We start from the raw sequence: 19,113 nt of genomic DNA, 5'->3' as shown, positions 1-19,113 counted from the left end.
CTGCAGTGGAAGATCACACAATTACACAAACTACACAATTGTGCACAATGGTTTAAAACTATCTGGATACGCAATTTTAGTTTTATGCATACGAATATACATAAATTAAACGTATTTTTTTTACGAAAAATAATTCAATTAACGCCATTAACTTTATTCTCTTAATGATTGCTCTTTGATCACATATATTGAACATTTAATGCTGTACTAGTTCTTTAGAATTGATTTCGCTAGTTGTGTTGCACCGGTTTTGTTCTGTTTTTTCTCCGCTAGGGGGAGCCATTTTAGCTTCTCTTTTGGAATGGTAAAAACACTAATCATTTCCTTTCAACTCTTGAATTCATTCTCATTTTTCCAGCCAGCTTTTAAAAATTGAGAGTTGACCACAGAGAACAAAATGTCAAACTTTTAGTTCAGTTTCAGTTTTACTGAGATATTTTTCTTTGGTGTGCTTGATGTTTAGCACAACAATAATAAAATTATTATTAAATAATACAATTTAATAAAAAGGTGTATTTTATACTTCAAGAGAAAACAATCAACGCAGGTGAAGAGCATTTTACTGTGGAGAAAGTATTTTATTCGTGGAAATGTGTGCATTCCATTTAAGAACTGTTTAACAGAAAATTTATTAAATTATTAAAGGGATGACAATAATTTAATAATTTATTGAAGGGGAGACAAGGGGATGAATGCTCAGGTTATGGAGGTTTAATTAGCAGAAAATTAATTTTAAAAAGATTTGGTGAAAAAATCAAGATTGCAAAAAACACCTGGCAGATTATGTTTTATGTAGACAAATGGAGAGTTTTGCATGCAGGTAGTAAAAACATAAACTATAAACACAAAATGGGAAACACTGAGTCACATTGTTTACATCATCCAAACAATTTAGTAAAGCAATTAAAAGGCAAGCAGTTTTGGGGACACAGTCAAAGGTGTAGAATTTAAACCAAGGAATGTGCTGTGAAAATCGGATAACACATCAGCTTAAGCCTCATTAAGAATATTCTGTATAATTGTGGTCACTTTGTTACAGACTAGATATTGCTGCTTAGGAATGAGTATAGTGACGAGCAACCAGAAGCATTCTGACAGGCTGGAGGAGCTGGTTTCTTTTAGCTTTGAACAGAGAGCATTACAAGGTCTGATCCGAGTACTCAATAATAATAAGAACAACTGCTTACACTTATATAGCTCTTTTCTGGACACTCCACTCAAAGCGCTTTACAGGTAATGGGGACTCCCCTCCACCACCACCAGTGTGCAGCCCCACCTGGATGATGCGACAGCAGCCATAGTGCGCCAGAACGCTCACCACACACCAGCTATCAGCTAGTGGGGAGGAGAGCTGGCCAGGACGCCCGGGTTACACCCCTACTTTTTGAGAGACACCCTGGGATTTTTAATGACCACAGAGAGTCAGGACCTCAGTTTCATGTCTCATCCGAAGGACGGGGCCTTTTTTTTTACAGTATAGCGTCCCCATACAATATTAGGACCCACACAGACCACAGGGTGAGTGGCCCCTGCTGGCCCCACTGACACCTCTTCCAGCAGCAACCTTAGTTTTTTTCCCAGGAGGTCTCCCATCCAGGGACTGGGCAAAGCTCACAACTGCTGAGCTGCAGTGGTGAGTTGCAGGGTGACATGGCTGCTGCCTTTAAGATCATTAAAGAGACTGACAGTGCCATTCCAGTAGACTTCAGACTCAACAGTGAAACAAGGACCAGTGGACAGAAGTGGAAACTACGTGGAAGTGCATCTAAACCCAAGAAAATGGTTATTGGGGCACTTCTTTACCCGGAGGGTGGTGGGAGTAGGGAACAAGCTACACGGCCGTGTTGTTGAAGCCGATATGGTGATGTCTTTCATGAAATGGTTAGATGAGATCCTGGGATCAATAAGGTTCTTCTAAATGTCCAGAAGGGCCAAAAAGCTTCCTCTTACTTGAAACATCCCTTATGTTTTTATGTTCTTTTTCACAGCACTCCGATTCCTTGTCCAGCAATGATGTTACAATGTGTCGAGCCTCTTGTTGAGCCACTGTCGTTATTGGATCTCTGCAATTCACTACATGTGCAATTCTGCACTAGCTCAAAAGCTCTGCACTGTAAGGGTTAAAATGCCTCTGATTACCATCAACATTATTTTAATTCACTTATTCGGGCTCATTGCTAATGACAACCACACAAAAATCCAGAGCATAAGGTGCAAAGGAATAAACGTACTTGAGTGTGTGGACCTTTTTTCCTTTGGTGTTTTCAAGCTTTCAGATTTTTTGCTTTCAAAACAATGCATAGAGAATAAAGTACAACTTTTATTTTTCAGATTTATTTTGTTGCAGGTTTTATTTAAATTCCATTGGAGCACCAGCACAATGAACACAGTCAGCCATAAATAAGAAACAAAACATTGTATTATAAACTTATCAAAATGTAATACTTTAAACTATACTGTACTTAAATACAGAAATATAATTTCAACGCATTATTTCAGAAGAACGTTGTGCAGCACTTGCATGATTTGGCGTGTAATAGCTAAAACTGTTTTTATGTTGCTTAAAAGCAGAACTAAGCTAAGCTTACGTAGTTCTGAAACAAACTCAAGCAGAGCAATGAAGTCGCTTCTCATACATTTCCTCCTGCTTGTCCACAGTCCGATTTTCAAATATTATCTTATTACTTGTTACAGACAAATTCTTACGTTTTAAATGATGTCTATTGAAAATAAGGAGTTTAAAAAAAATCTCACCTGCACTCAGATTTTGGAAGGTATTCAAAGTCGATGCCAGTAAGATTTATTCCATAACGTGTCAAAATAGGATTTTTCACACGGCGCAACCAGTATTCTATATTAAAAACTGCAATATTTAAACACTGTGCTTTTCAATACGTGTTTCAGCATTAGAAACAACTTTGCCCCCTTTTACAGTATATTGACAGCATACAATATTTAGGTATGTATAACTGTTTTATTACCATAAATTTGATGCATTTGTTTAAATTAATTTAAAGCTATTCAAGACCACGATGATGTCAGTGACATCATTCATCTCTCAGGTGCTTGGATGAACCCAGTCTGATGACTAGTCAAGTCGTCTCTGTCTGTTCCAGTTCTAGCTCAGCTCATAAAGCCTGCAAAACTCTGGCCCTGGAAATCCATTATCTCTGTCCTCCACCAAGGTCAGAGCCACCTTTAAAATGACGATTCGGATACAGCTTTTACAAACTGAATTAAACTTAAATTTAAATTTACAAACAAGATCGTCTTGCGCCTTTTGGAACAGGAATGTCATATTGGAGAATTACACAAAATAACGAATGGCCTGCTCAGAACAGAGAGGGGAAAAAATCAAGGAATATTTTCTACCAGGAAACCGAACCTCTCCCATGCTGGCTGACTCTGAGATTATATTATTATGGCTGTGCAGCAGTCTGATTCATACAATTCAGTACTTCGCACTAGGGAGATGTCTCACAGATTGCTTATTTCAATCAACGCGTTAAGTACTTATAATGAATACATGTAGAGAATATGCAGTACTGTTACACATACATCATGTATGTACTGCCTATCATTTTGCATTACAAATTATCCTCAGATGTGAAACCAAGTATCACTAAGCATAATTTGTTTTTAACACATTGTCAATTTAATTATAAAAAAACGTATTAATTTTTGAGCCTGACTTTGCAATCTCACGTTCCTTCAGTTAGATCTAAAGCCTGAATTCAAAACACAGCTCCGGACATTGGAGAAATCTGTTTCAAGTGCCATTATTTTCCAATGAACAATCTCTCGGTATAAATTCTGAATGCACTGCTCTCATTTTCTTAGACAAAATTCAGTTCTCTGCAGGTGATTACTGTATGTTGTACTGCGAGAAGACAACAGACCTACAAATGGTTAATTTTCAAACTCTTCAGCAAATGGAGGGTGTTTAGGGTGACATAGTTAACTAGACGTCTCTGGTCTCATGACTGGTGGGTTGCGGGTTCGAGTCCCAGCTGTAGACTCTGCTGTTGTACCTCGAGTGAGGCCCTGTGTCCCAGGGGCTCCGGTCCACCCAGCTGTGTGAGCAGGGACAAGAATGGCTGGGGGGACAATCCCTGGGACGGACAAGTGTGGCTTGGATATGAAAACTACAGCAACATGTGCCTTGTCTTAAATCCCAGGACTCTGTAAAAGAATATTGTTCCGCGCTCCAGTCCGGTCGGGGTGCTAGAAGGACAGGGAGTCAAAGGATTCTTAAATCCCACGTCCGTGTTCAAAATACTGTTTTTAGCATTACGTGTATCTTCAACACCAACTCCACCACTGGCAAACTGGAAGATCTAGTGCGATAACCCCAGTCTTATTATCGATGGTCAAAGAAGCCGTTCACTGAATTATTTAAAACAAATGACCAGGTTTCACTGTTTCTTCACAAAGCCATAACAGGAGGCTGGTCACTATAGGCCAGCTAGCTGAGTTTTTGCTTCAGATAGCCCTTGCCCAGTATTACTTACTGGTCTGCATGTTCCATGCCTGAAGGAAGAGAGATCAGAGCGATCGTTTCCTCTCGCTCGCATGGCTCAAGCCTAAGAGCTCCCTGCAGCAGCGCACAGGGCCGGCCCACGTAGCAGGAGTGTCACCGGCGGGCGTGACCTGAGAGATCGCCACAGAATATTACGCGCGGGTGTCAATAAATATCGAGGGGGTAGAACAGTTTAATGACTACAGAAAAGAAAAGATCGATGTACCCCAAAAAGGACTGTACCCACGCAACTGGGAAGGGGAGGGAAGGGGGGGATATTAATTCTGTTCGTTATCTGAAGACATGAAGACAAGAGTTCCAGCTTCTCAAGCGATGTTCCCACCACGTGCTCGAGGTGCGACTGGGACGCCCCCCATTCCTGGTCTCCGGGCGGAGGAAGGCGTCCCGGGACGGCGGTCAGCACCGCCCCTCCGCCGCGGTGTCCTCCTCGCTGTCGTCCAGCAGCCGCGACTGGCCGGCCAGGCGCTGGGCCACCGCGGTCACCATGGCGGCTCCCTTGCCGCTGCCGTCCTCCGAGAGCAGGAAGGAGACCTGGCACTGCGGGGCCAGAGTCCGCACGGCCTGCTGCAGGCGCTCGCTGAACCTGCGGGCGGCAGGGGCACGGCCGTCAGCTCCGGGGCTGGACGCAAATCCCCAGTCACGCGGTGACTCCGCGCGGCCAGAGCCGCTGCCTAGCTCCGGTGTGCTGCACACGGACAATACGGCATGTACAGCACACATCTATCCTCTCATTTGATGTCAGAAAATGTGCTGTCCCCCCCGATATTTCTACAGCCCTGGGGTTAACAACAGTCTTCTGTATCTGTACCTGCAGCTTCATGCACAAGGCCGAGCTGCCAGATAATGAGGTGTTCGTGTCTGCTTGGTGTTGTGCCTGGTGTTGTGTCCGGTCACGTCTGTGTCAAGGACAGTCATTTTGCAAACATTTACGTAATGCAGATGGTGATATGTGGCAGTTCCTAAAGTCTGGGGACACATTTCCAAGTCAATGTACTGCTGAAGTGCTGTTTGTTGACTTTCAGGTTTTGAAAGAATAAACGTAAGAAAGAGCTTTTTACACATTGAAACGTTACTGCATGATTTGAGGGAATGTGATGAACTACATTACTGATCAGAACAATAAACACCAGTTTTTATTAACTTTCACTCCTGACAGCTGCAGAATTATGCAAAAGACCAGGTCTCACAGTGCCTTATCGAAGCAACACAAGAGGCTTGGCACGATGGAAGAGATCTTTGGCTACTGTTCAAACACATGCAAGTCACATTGTTTCCACAGATCTTAGAATGTAATAATAATTCTAACCTTAAGCACAGCCACAGCTCCAACACCCTACTTACCAACGTTAACTCACTAAGAACTCACAAGACAAAGTCCAAAGCAGAACAATCTGGTTGCCCCACAGCTTCCACTTGAGCTGCCCCTTCTAATAATGCCTCACGTTAAATCGGCTCTTGCCTCACAGTCTTACTTGGGGTGTTTTTTGTAGACGGTGCCATCCACCCCCACCGTGGTGCGGAGATGGTCCAGGCCGCGGTTGCTACGGATCCGGTTGGCGACGGTTGCCAGGGCTGCGGCGCAGAGGTGGGCGGAGCGCGTGGACACAGTGCTGCACACGTGCCGCACAATCCCACAGTCCTCCTCGGTGGGACGCAGCCCCAGGTCTTCCAGGATCTCTCTGGCCCGAGTCAGCCCCTTGCCGTCCCTAGCACACACAGCAGAGGGGCACAAGAGGCGTCATCAGGCCAGGCCTCCGGCCCCAGTGTTTAAAAGCTCGCTAACCGTCACAACTCACTGACACACCTTTTCACAGCCAAGAAAAAATGTTATTTTGGACCAAAATATCCTCATCCCGTTTTTTGCTAACAACTGAAAAAATTAAAAACGTGCACAGCCAGCAAGAGACAAGAGCACTGAGCACAGGACAAAAACAGTGTCAAGTCTAACATGGAAAACATTATAATACTACATGCTGTAGTAAGGTCGCACAGTGTCTCTCATAACATTCATTTCATGCAGCTACAGTACCTTCCAAGATAACAAAAACAAGTTTTAAACTCGTTTTGCTCTGCAGAGTTGTGGAATTGTCTGAATCGAACTGGAAACTTGGTGATAAATGTGGGACAGCGCTTAGGAACTGTGGGTTCTGTGTGTGGTCTTGCAGACATGTTGTATCATTTAAAGGTAAAAGGACTTGAGGAGCCAGTCTGTACTTGCTGCTCTTCCCGCTGTCTGCAGAGATATGAATGAGATCTTTCATACACTGCGATATACATATGGAATGATCTGAATGTTTCAATAACTGAACAGACGAGAGCCAAGATTTGTATACTGCTCATCTTTCTACATTTGTTTGTGAGAGAGCAATTCTCTAACAACCAGTTTCTTTAATTTGAATTCCTATTATTCCGCTTTTAACTCTGAAAAATACATTTTCGCAAATGTTCTGACTCTGTAAGGCAGAACATTTATAAAATTAATGGATAAAATTAATGGATATCATTTATTCAAATCAATGGATAAAATGAATGGATAAGATTAACTCTGGCTCGATTCAAATCTTCTTTAGTGTTGTCAATCAAATAAATAGCAAATAGAGTGTGGAAGAGCAGGTCACATTTGTAGTACCGTTTTTGTCCTTGCTCAAGGCCTAGTGTTTACAGTTCTGTGTAGGTAAGTGGGCTTCTTTCACACATACTCCTCAATTTCAGAAATGTGCTTCGTTTCAAATTTGCCTGGAGTGAGCAGGGCCTCAGACATCTCTCCCCCGAACAGCAGCTTCTCCTGGGCCAGTCTGATCAGAACCAGTCGGGCCAGCTCTCCAAGGTACATCCCACTGATCATCTTTTCAAACCTGCTCGAGTCAAACACAGCAGCACAGTCACTGACCCTCACAGGAACAACACTGCAGACACACAGAGTCACTGACACTCACAGGAACAACACTGCAGACACACAGAGTCACTGACACTCACAGGAACAACACTGCAGACACACAGGGTCACTGACACTCACAGGAACAACACTGCAGACACACAGGGTCACTGACACTCACAGGAACAACACTGCAGACACACAGGGTCACTGACACTCACAGGAACAACACTGCAGACACACAGAGTCACTGACACTCACAGGAACAACACTGCAGACACACAGGGTCACTGACACTCACAGGAACAACACTGCAGACACACAGGGTCACTGACACAGGAACAACACTGCAGACACACAGAGTCTTTGACACTCACAGGAACAACACTGCAGACACACAGAGTCTTTGACACTCACAGGAACAACACTGCAGACACACAGGGTCACTGACACTCACAGGAACAACACTGCAGACACACAGAGTCACTGACACTCACAGGAACAACACTGCAGACACACAGGGTCACTGACACTCACAGGAACAACACTGCAGACACACAGAGTCACTGACACTCACAGGAACAACACTGCAGACACACAGAGTCACTGACACTCACAGGAACAACACTGCAGACACACAGAGTCACTGACACTCACAGGAACAACACTGCAGACACACAGGGTCACTGACACTCACAGGAACAACACTGCAGACACACAGAGTCACTGACACTCACAGGAACAACACTGCAGACACACAGAGTCACTGACACTCACAGGAACAACACTGCAGACACACAGGGTCACTGACACTCACAGGAACAACACTGCAGACACACAGAGTCACTGACACTCACAGGAACAACACTGCAGACACACAGGGTCACTCACACAAAAATGACACTGCAGACACAGGGCAACTAATTGCACTGCAGTTCAGTCTGTTTCAAACATTTATGTCATACAGCTAGAGTCACAGCCTTTGTATTGTGGATCTGTTATCCTGTTTCATCTTTTAACTTCAGGGCTCCATGAGACCAATAAGACCCGCTGGAATCTGGCCCTTGAGGAAACCGTTAGAAAGAAATTTGGTGGGAGATTATGTGGAGCAAGATGCAACTCATTCACACATATTTTGGTCATGCCCAAAAATACACCAATACTGGAAATCTATACATATAACTCTTAATAATTTAGTAAATGTGAATATACCATTTGAATTTCCTGTTATATACTTGGGCAATGTTGACTTTGATGATATTGAAGTAAAGGATAGATATATACTAGGGATTCTTCAAGCAGCTAGTAAAAAAGCAATTACATGAATATGGCTTATAAAAGAACCTCCAACACATGAACAATGGGTTAATGTTGTGAATGAGATCTATATAATGGAAAAAATATGTTTTTCTCTCAGATTGCAGGCAGAGAGGTTGAGCAAATACTGGGAAACATGGATTAAAATGTATCTCCCTACAGGGACCTGATTCTAGTTTACGAGAAGATGTGCAGTGATATCTATGTGGGTACTTTTTTATTGTTGGTTGTGTTTCTTATAAAATTTTTTTTTTGTATAGCCCTCCATACCTGCTGGCGTTGTGTAAACAGTTCATTTCATGTATACAATGTAACAAAAATGTAAGATGAAGGCAAATGTTTATGCTGTTTTTCTGGTTATGTTCTATTTGTAAACCCTTTCATCACAAGATAAAAAGTTTTTAAAAAAAGAAAGAAATTCGGTGGCACCCACATGTGCTGACCAGGATTGAGGGAGCGGCGATCCACCTCCAGGTCAAATTCTGTCTGGATGTCGCTCAGAGACCCGTCGTCCCCGAAGCCACCCCACTCCATATTTATGCACATGCGGCCATCCTCTCCCTCCACCCTCTTCACGTTCTTCATGTCCTCCATGTAGCACGCGTTCGTCCCGGTTCCTGCAACAGCGGCAGAAACGCTTTACCCAGTGTGATCCAGCTCTGCCTCGCTGCGGCGGGAATCTCGCTTCGCCGCGTCTCACCGACGATCATGCCGATCTCGCAGCTCTGGTCTCTGTACCCGCAGCTCATCATCGTCCCCACCGTGTCGTTGACCATGGCCACCGAACCGATGTCATAATCCTGGCGGGAGAGCAGACAGCTGAAAAGCAGAGGCCACCCCCACGCCTGCCCTCGTTGTCCCACTGTAACCCCCCGTGAAACAGAACAGCAGCTGGTGGCAAATCCCATTCCAATCAGCATGAAGGGGACAGGACTCTGAGACACATCCAGCTCAAGCGGTCTTTCTTCCCTGCGGTGGCCTGGCCCAACACAGTGGGCTCCTTCTCCTGTCTGGCCCAGTGAGCCTAGAGGCAGGTCATGTGAGTGCCCAGTGAGAGCAAGCACAGCCACAGGGGGGCTCAGCAAGGCTCATGCATTTTCACCTGGACGGCCAAAAGACAGAGCTGTGCTTTCACACTCCAAAGAGACTTAAGACAATTATATTTAAGTTAAAAAACAAATACAGCATCTTGTTTTGGTACCTTAACGGTCTCCTGCTACATGTGCAGACTTCAAAGTCAGCAAATGTTGTACAGAGGAAGCTTCCAAGCTCTCCAATTTTATGTCAGAAATAAAATATGCCATCGTCCCTGTCGTCTAAGACACAGGAAGTCAGATACAGCTCGTAGCTCGGAGCAGCTCGGAGCAGCTCGGAGCAGCCCGAGATCCTCTCACTCACCCCCCGCCTGTGGATGGCGTCTTTGAGCAGTTTGGCCACATCCTGTCCCTCTACTCCCGAGCATTTGAAGCCCTTGGTCCAGCAAATCAAATAACTCTGCAACAGCAGAGGGAGAGAGACCTGTGAGAGGCTGTTTGAGGACACAGGACAGGTCAGAGATGAGAGGAGCCGCTCAGCTCATCTAGATCATTTGGTTCCAGATCAGAGGTTCTCATCCAGCTGCTTCTTGAAAGAAACGAGGGTATCAAACATCAACAGCAGGGCTCATTCTAGACACCCACAAGCCTTATTTAACCGATAAAAAACACTTTTGAATGCAAGGCTAACTGTTCAAAAACAAAATTTAAAAAAAGGAATATTTAAATATATCATAATAATCTTCAATTTAGCAACAGTGTAATTTAGCCCTATGTATTAATATCTTTCCACGTACGAGCTAGTTTCATCTTTAAATCCTTATTAAAAATTCCTCATAAAACTGTCTACAACAGCAGGTAATCAGAACGCACACAGGGGAGCAATATAAAGTCAAGAAAGCAGAAACATATTTCAGACTACAATGCAATACCTACAAATGCACAAGTTTGTATTAAAAAGTGTCTGAAAATATTTTCTTAATTAAGCTTATTATACACTGGTCACATGCATTATAATAATTATTAATTGTTTATACAGCGGTTTTCTGGACACTCCACTCAAAGCGCTTTACAGGTAATGGTGATCTCCTCCATCACCACCAGTGTGCAGCCCCACCTGGATGATATGACGGCAGCCATAGTGCGCCAGAACGCTCCCCACACATCAGCTATTAGCGGGGAGGAGAGCAGAGTAATGAAGCCACTTCAGAGAAGGGGGTTTATTAGGAGGCCATGACTGGTAAGGGCCAATAGGAAGTTTTGCCAGAACACCAGGGTCTCACCCCTGCTCTTTTCAAGAAACACCCGGGGATTTTTAATGACCACAGAGAGTCAGGACCTCGGTTTTACGTCTCATCTGAAGGAACAGCACCTGTTTACAGTACAGTGTCCCCGTCACTATAGTGGAGCATTAGGACCCACATAGACCGCATGGTGAGCGCCCCCTGCTGGCTCCACTAACACCTCTTCCAGCAGCAACCTTAGTTTTTCCCAGGAGTCTCCCATCCAGGTACTGACCGGGTTCACACCTCCAGTGGGCTGCCAGTGGTGAGTTGCAGGGTGATATGGCTGCTGGCCATAATATTGATGTTTGACCATCCAGCTTAAAACCAAACTTTTCCGGTCAAAGGGCTCGTCCTCCACTGCTGCCTGCTGTCTGTAGAGGCTGCTGCCGCTGTGCTTCGGAGGGACCCACCTTGTCGATTCCTTTCTGCTTGCAGGGGAAGGAGAAGGTGAAGCCCAGTGGCAGGACCCGGTGCTTGATGCCCTGAGACTCGAGGAAGTCCGCCAGGCAGGCCGCGATGTGGTCGAACAGCTGCGCGGTTCCGTTCGAGAAACACAGGGCAGCTCTGTCAGGCCTCCATAGCGGAAATACAGCTTACAGCAACAAAACAACACTGATCCGGGAGAGATGTGTGTGTGGAGGAATGTGTTTAGTGTGTTACCCTGCTGGAAGATGAAAAAACCATCTTGAAATTGAAAGCAATATTTTCTATTGGATTAAAAGAGATGGGTTTTACAAGCCCGCTTGTTTACAACATCATAGCTCCGCATACGTCACTGGAAGTTATGTCGCCTCGCTCTGAATTACAGAACAATGCGCTGCGCAAACCTGGAAATTTAGTCTATTTGGTCCTGAAAATTGGAGGTTTTACACATTACTGTGCACATTTTATTGTTACTGCGGTTTGAAATGCGCTTATCAATGCTGATTCTTTCTAACCCCCAAAATATGAAAATAGCGTTGCAGTTCCCCTTTAAATGGGTTAAGCAGCTAGAAAGAAATAAAGAAAGACAACACAGCACTGGGAATGTCTGCTGCGCTGCTGTGACTGGTTATATGCGAGAGTGGACGAGGGTGAAATTCCAGTGGATTTCAGGACAGGCGCTGAAGAAGACTGCCTCCTGCTGCTGGAGAGAGGGCTCCAGCTTTCATTCTGCCCTCTGTACAACACCACGGTTTTGCACAGCCAGACGCAGAGCCTGCTCCAGACCTGGAGTCACAGCACACAGGGGACCCTTTGCTGAAGACAACTGACCTGTGTGCCTGTGCCCAGCATGATCTCCTGAGGTACAGGACACGTCTGGCTTTCCATCTTCACCACTTTCCTCATGGTCTCCTCCACTCGGACGTGCAGCACTCGGAAGTTGGTCCCTCCCAGATCCAGTGCGAGGAAGTCACCCGACTCTGTGGAAACAGGAAAGGCCCGCTGGGTCAGTGAGGGCGTGCACACAAACTCATGGAGGTCAGGACTGTTAGCCCTGTGAATGTGTGAAACCCTGGCTGTCAATGCTAATTGCTGTCCCATGTTCATTGAGCACCCATGCAGGAGGACCTCAGGGTGGAGGTTCTTGTCTAAAACCACATTCCCCAGAAGGCAGTTGGGAATGACCTGCCATCCTCAGTCACCTGAGCAATCGATGGAAGACAACTGGTCAGGTGACAGACAAAACGAGGAAGTGGAGACGTCCAACATGGCCAAACCTTTTTTTTTTTTGCTCTCCGGGATGAGCAAAGGAAGATTCTCTTTGTGCAGAAGAGTGGAGCAGAAGGAAGCAACTGACAGAGGAGCATGTGTTTTTTGAGTCTCGGTGAGAAACTGGCTGTTGGAACAGTATCAGAGAGAGACTTCATCCGTGCAAGACTTTTCAGTTGAAAAAAAAGAGTTTTGGAGCTAGTCAGTAGAAGAAGTTAGTAGCTCCAAGAGAAGAAACCTCGGCTTTCATTTATTTGTGAAATTTGGTTCATGAAGAACCACGCTCAGTCGCTCAGGCCTGTGAGCCGGGCCCTGCGCTATGAGAGAGCACATTCAACGACTGAAGCACATCATAGCCGCCCATCGCCATCTCCAGATAAAACCTCCAAACCCCCCGAGTCATTGCTGTCCCAGCTGAAACCCCGGCTGTATCTCTATGCACCTGTTCCGTCTGGAGTGGACCTCACGAATGTGGGCAGCATCTTGACCGGGGCTCCGCGGTGGCTGTGCTTGTCCAGGCCCTTCTCCATGTCCCTGAGCAGCCGGCTGGAGATGTCCCGCAGCTTCTCCCAGGAGAGTCTGAAGGGCTGCAGCCATTCCTCGACCTGAAGGGGACAGTCTGGATCAGGACAAGCGTCCAGTATAGCAGGACAACATCTGCGATACAGGAGAACCAGACTGGCTCGACTCTCCGTGATCTCTACCGAGGCTATCATTTCACAGAAGCGACTCTGACAGTCTTCAGACTGAAGGCTGGATTGTTAGGATCTGAAGAAGTGATGCAGCAGCAAAGATTTTCGGTACAAAGTCAGGATCTTATCAACCTTCAAAAGAAGCTGAAGAAACAAGACAAAGCTGCGCTCAAACTAGGAAAACGAAATTCTATTCTTCCCTGTACTTTAGAGCACACGTGCTGGAGAAGCAGATTTGTCCAACTTAGTGGAGAGGAGGTGAAAGTGAGTTGGGATTCTTTTAATCGCACTCCACAGAGTGTTCTCACACCAAAGTCATATTCAGAAACACTGCTGTGCAGTTTGACAGGGTAGCTCCCTTGCACGCACAGAAACTTGTAATTTTTTTTCTAAAGTTACAAGAATTTTTCGGTAGGCTAGTGCCTCCTTGTTAAGAATTGCATAATGTTTCTGCTGACTTTTCTTTCAAACACAAAGAATTAATCATTTCAGGTGTCTTTAAATCTCCCCCACCAGCCATCTTAATTATTAACAATTTATCTGGCTGAGGCTTTTATCCAAAGTAACAAAAATCATCATCCATCTATATATTATCATGCAGCAGCATCTCACCTTCCCGAGACTAATGCAGAGCCCTGACCACTGCTCCACACAGCTACCCAACCCCTTCAACACCACAAGCCCCAGACACAACCACATAACACCACAAAGCTACTCACAGAGTCTGTGACTTGCACTTCTCCTACGGCTGTTTATTGCTACAATATGCTTTCATGTTTCTGAGTCTTAGCACATGAACTGAGATTCACATGATGTCAGATTCTCAGTGCCCTTCTGTGCCCAGTCACAGCCCCAACCACAGCAGCGGAACAGAGATACAGCACCAGTGTGTGCAGCTCTCATGTGGTCAGAATGGTCTAGAAACATGACCTCAGCTCTTTCGGCAGCGACACAGGCATCAGGCACAGGAATGAAGTTTAGAAAACTAACCTGTGCTTCTGCCTCACAAACACCACATTATACCCCAATGACAGCTTCTTCTTAGCCAGGCTGTGCAGTATTGTTATCGTGTGTCAGCCGAACAACAAAAAAACAGCTGAAAACAGTTTAAAAACAGTTACAGGCCTTTATTCATGGATGTCGTGTATACAGTTGTACTAAAAGTCATTTTTAAACAAACTTTTGGATACTATTAATTACTTTCTTGCAAATTGGAAGGGAAGATTGTTGTCAGCAGTGGGAAGTGCATCAGAGACACATCTTCACTCCTTTACAGTACCTGTCAGTGAGCCCTTTATATTAATTTAATGATGCCATTTATATTTAAGTCTTACATTCCAAATCATTTTGGTAAGGATTATTATTATTATTATCATTATTATTATTATTATTATTATCCAGTGTTTCTGTTTGTAATCTTTCTTATCATCTTGCCTGTCTTAATACTTACCCATGATTTATCTCTTGCACTGTGCTGTGGCTGCATTGTGAGGGTACAGAGAGTGCCTGCAAAGGTCACCTCGTTTTTAAACTGTACTTCACCTTCTTTCTGCCCCCTTCTTCTCTTTGTTTTCAGAACGTTTTAACAGGCATAAGAAAGCACGAACACACTGCCCCACAGGCTGACCAAAGAACTGAAACTACAGAACAACTGAAAACGATCCCCTCTAGCTGTAGTGGTTTTCAGAACAAAGCAGTTAAACCTGTCCTGGATAGACCACGCTTGTCCAGCAGGTGGCGCTCTCACACAAGTGATTATAGTTTCCTGATCAACCCGTCATAAAGCACATCCTAGGACAGATAAACCCAGAATCCGAAACGGTCCCTTTCTACACTACTCTATATATACTGTATCTGAGCTCCATACAGTTATATATTCCATGAGATATCGTATGCTCACACTGAATAAAAAAACAATAAAAATCCCCTTCACTACAACAAATAATTTGTTATTTATAAAACTAAATCTAAAAAAATCTTTAAAGCACACCAATATAAGTACATCAGGAAACATCATAATCAATGTGTTTATATCAGTACAACACATCAAATCATGGCACTAACCTCGTTTTTCCTGTAGTACAAAAATAGCAAAAAGGGGTTTGAATATAAATAAAAAGCAATTCCTTACGTATCAGCAGTCCACTAATTACTGCTAAGAGCTGTCAGGGACCTGCAGGAGAACAGGCTGCGCAGCTCAGCTGTTAAGGTGAGTTAGTTGCCAGAAAAGGTCTGTAATTGAAACTCTGTTTCAGCTTCAGCTGTTCAACCTGTTGAACAGGGAGTTTACAGTAGCAGCTATACTGTCAGTTCAGCATAGCCAGCCTTTCTTATAAATGCAACTGGCTAAAATAATTTCCATCTTTTTCATTAGAGTGCTGGTGAAATTTGGCCTGAACTTCCCCCCCGAGTCCACTCACCAGTGGTCACCAGTGGGTGTCCACTCAGGAGCTACTGTCTTCGCTCTCAGCATTTATTTACCACAACAATGCTGAAATCTCAAATCAGAAAACGTCTAGCTCAAATCCGATCGAGATAAAAGAGCAGATTTTCTTTCTGTGCTCACCTGGGAAACATACAGTAGGTGTTTCCTAGGTGAGTAAGGAGATATACTCCCCAGGTTGATCTTGTGGAAATCAGAAACGTGTTTCCAGAGAGCAGGGAGTGGATCACAGCGCTGCTGCGAGACATACAGTACCTGGCTGCCAGAGGTCTCAGTGCCAGCTCTCCTCCCCAGAGGGCTCTGCTCGGTGGCTGCGGGCTCCTGCATGTGCCTGCCCTGCTCAGCCCAGCTCATTAATGGGGAGGCTGATCATTCTGTCTCACTCATCTGTGGCTGAAGCATCTCACTCCAGTACTTCAACTGCTATAAGGTGTCTTGGGCGTTGGGAAGGGGTTGCATTTAGTCCAGGCTTTTGTACAGTAAACACAGGAATCCCTTTCTTAACAGCATATCAGCCACTACCCTGACTGTGTTCTGTTTTGCACACAGAGAAAGGCACTATATACCTTTGGTTCTCATTATTACTGTAACGAATGACGTCTAAAGTGAATAAATCGTGCAGAACGACAGAGCAACAGGATGACTCTCAGAGCTTGTTCCAGCTCTTTCAGTTCACACCTGCCCCTGCTCTGCCTCTCCCCCCTGCGCTCTGTGAGCTGGACTCAGGGCTGCCCTGCCCTGCACTTTACTGAGGGAGGCGGAAGGGGGTCTCACGCGAGCCGGGACGTCCTGGCGGAGACTGGGAATCTTCACCGGGGCAGCGCCTGTGTCTCCATGGCTGTCCGTGCTGCTCATTGAGAGGTGAGTGTACGGGTCTGGGAGAGAAGGACAGCACAGCATTTAGACTGGATAGACCTCACGTGTCCGGCTGATTGTGTCGTGCCTGCTCATTCTCCTACCCGTTTAATTATTCTCTTACACCAACGTCCTCACTCTCCTACCCCCATGACCTCACTCTCTCACCCTCACTCTCTCACCCCCATGTCCTCACTCTCCTACCCCCATGACCTCACTCTCTCCCCCCCATGACCTCACTCTCTCACCCCCATGTCCTTACTCTCTCACCCTCACTCTCTTACCCCCATGTCCTCACTCTCTCACCCCTATGCCTCATGGGGTGGGATTAAGTACCTGTAAACTTCACAACTGCTCTTCCTGATTTCAGTCTATAGACCCGCAGTCCCTCTCTCTCTGCCTGGCACTGTAGACACTGTTATCACCTGCGCGGTCCTGCCATCGAGCTACACCACTACCAATCAGGTCCTGGACATCAAAAATAACACCTTGAATGACAGATACAAAAACCCTGTCTCTTAACTGTGTTATTCATTTCAATGCGTTCTGCTAACTTGTGCAACACCCTTACACCAAAGGAGTAACAGTAACAATAATGAGTATCTGAAATGTGAAATGTTAGGAGTGAGGATCTGGGTCAGCAAATTCGAAATGTTTTTGCAACCTGCCATTCACCACAGGCATCCAAAGGAACCAAGTTTGACATCCACAGTCGAAAGTCAAGGGCCTATATCACGCAGACTGATAAAAGCTAGGTTAATTTACTGTAAAAGAACTCTTCCCACGTCCCGGCACCCTGGTGAGATCAGAGGACACCCACTGAGCATGACAGGTGATGGTGGCCGGTAGGTAAGTAGTGAAGAAGACAGCATCACGGTGCCTTGAATTACGCTCTTTCTTCCCCTGCGTGCCCTTGACGAAAACATGTCGCAATTTGAAAAGTAAACGTATTTGTAGTGTTTGGCCAATACTGTATGTTGTTTTATTTCAACGCAATAAATAGGCACTAGTCTTCGGTCCCAGGTCTGTGGGTTTTACACTCTTAAATATATTAATATTTAATAAGTAATATGTATTTATATCTTAAACAAGTAAATATTTTGAGCCCTATCATGCCCCGTGTTAAAATATGAATTACAGTAAGGAGGAACTAAAGGGCAACGATCTCTCTCACCAACCCATGCAAACCGACGTTACAAAATATGTAATCCCGTATTTTTTCCTAAAAAAATAGTATGGATGCTTTCCACAGAGGACTCGCTGATTAATTGAGTGCAACGTTTACTCTGCTTCAGATTCACAAACGTGCTCGCGCTGTATTCCTCGACCTGCAATGAGAAGCACTCTATATGCGCTTCAGAATTAAAGTATACGGTGAACTGTGCGCAATGGGCCGATTTATCACAACAGAAAAATAAACTATTAAAAAGCAGCTGGTACATTTTCTAGAAGAATCACACTTTTCGCCAGACGCAATAGTCCTTTTAATACCTCAATTAATAAACAAGTTGGACCACAGTATCCTGCACGGCTTTTCTTTAATGTTAAAACTTTAACATTAAATTTAAGCAAGCGTGCTGTTTTGCCAGAAAAAAATAATTGGGGTAATATTAGATGATTAACCAGTAACGTCCTTGTACCTTTTTTTCTTAAATTTGGATTGCATTAAAACTGGACAGTAGCTAATAACTAATGCTCAGCGTTAACGGGCTTCTTCAAAAGTGCTCCTAAAACATGTTACCAGTCCCCCAAAACACAAAATAAAACCGTTTAAGCTGACTTTCTAAACATTACTATCCAAAAGGCATAAAATATACGGTTTTACCTTCAAACCACAGGAACGTTTTCCTTCTGTATGTCTTGGGTGACTGGGACTGTCTGAAGTTCAAGTTCCTGGTATTAAAATCATTCCACTTGTTACTACAGTATACCCCGCAATATTCGGACACACCCCGAAGACATTACGCACTGTTAAGGTATGGAGACTTACAAGAGACTTTTGCTTAAAAAAACTTTGATTAAACCGCCTTTTCGCTTTGTCATAATTACGAAACTCCCGTCATCCATTCTTACAAATGTTGATTACATTCTGATGTTGCCCAAGAACGATTCTTAGTAAACTGATGGATGGCACGGTACAGCAACGATGATTACGACTGTGTGCAATTGTTAAGAGACAATTTTGTGAACATCATGTTAGGGTGCATTTCCTTCAATCTAAATATCTTCTGAAACTCTCATTGCATAGCTATTACATACTTACACGCTAGTCTTGGGGATCTACTAATGAAATGTGCTGCACACGCGAATTTCCATGTTTATGCATTCATAAAAAATATATACTAGTATGCACCATGTAAATTCAACAGCGATGTGAAT

At 44.5% G+C, this 19,113-nt stretch overlaps 1 protein-coding gene across 1 annotated transcript; it reads right to left on the bottom strand.

Moving 5' to 3' along the window:
- Nucleotides 1–2,348: 2,348 nt before the first annotated feature.
- LOC148821386 (hexokinase-2-like) lies at nt 2,349–18,635 on the bottom strand. Its single transcript, XM_088933370.1, has 11 exons — nt 18,560–18,635; nt 16,654–16,754; nt 13,187–13,349; nt 12,307–12,455; nt 11,463–11,582; nt 10,131–10,226; nt 9,433–9,532; nt 9,166–9,349; nt 7,240–7,395; nt 6,013–6,246; nt 2,349–5,123 (listed from the first exon to the last, which is right to left on the bottom strand). The coding sequence occupies exons 2-11, from the start codon at nt 16,732–16,734 to the stop codon at nt 4,937–4,939; spliced, it is 1,470 nt and encodes a 489-aa protein (XP_088789496.1). The 5' UTR covers nt 16,735–16,754; nt 18,560–18,635; the 3' UTR covers nt 2,349–4,936.
- Between the last annotated feature and the right edge of the window lie 478 nt (nt 18,636–19,113).

This window comes from Atractosteus spatula, chromosome 14, assembly GCF_055471065.1.
Source record: "Atractosteus spatula isolate fAtrSpa1 chromosome 14, fAtrSpa1.hap1, whole genome shotgun sequence".
NCBI classification, from domain to species: Eukaryota; Metazoa; Chordata; class Actinopteri; order Semionotiformes; family Lepisosteidae; genus Atractosteus; species Atractosteus spatula.
The sequence above is the reverse complement of the archived record's forward strand: the minus strand, read 5'-3'. Positions and strand labels throughout refer to the sequence as shown.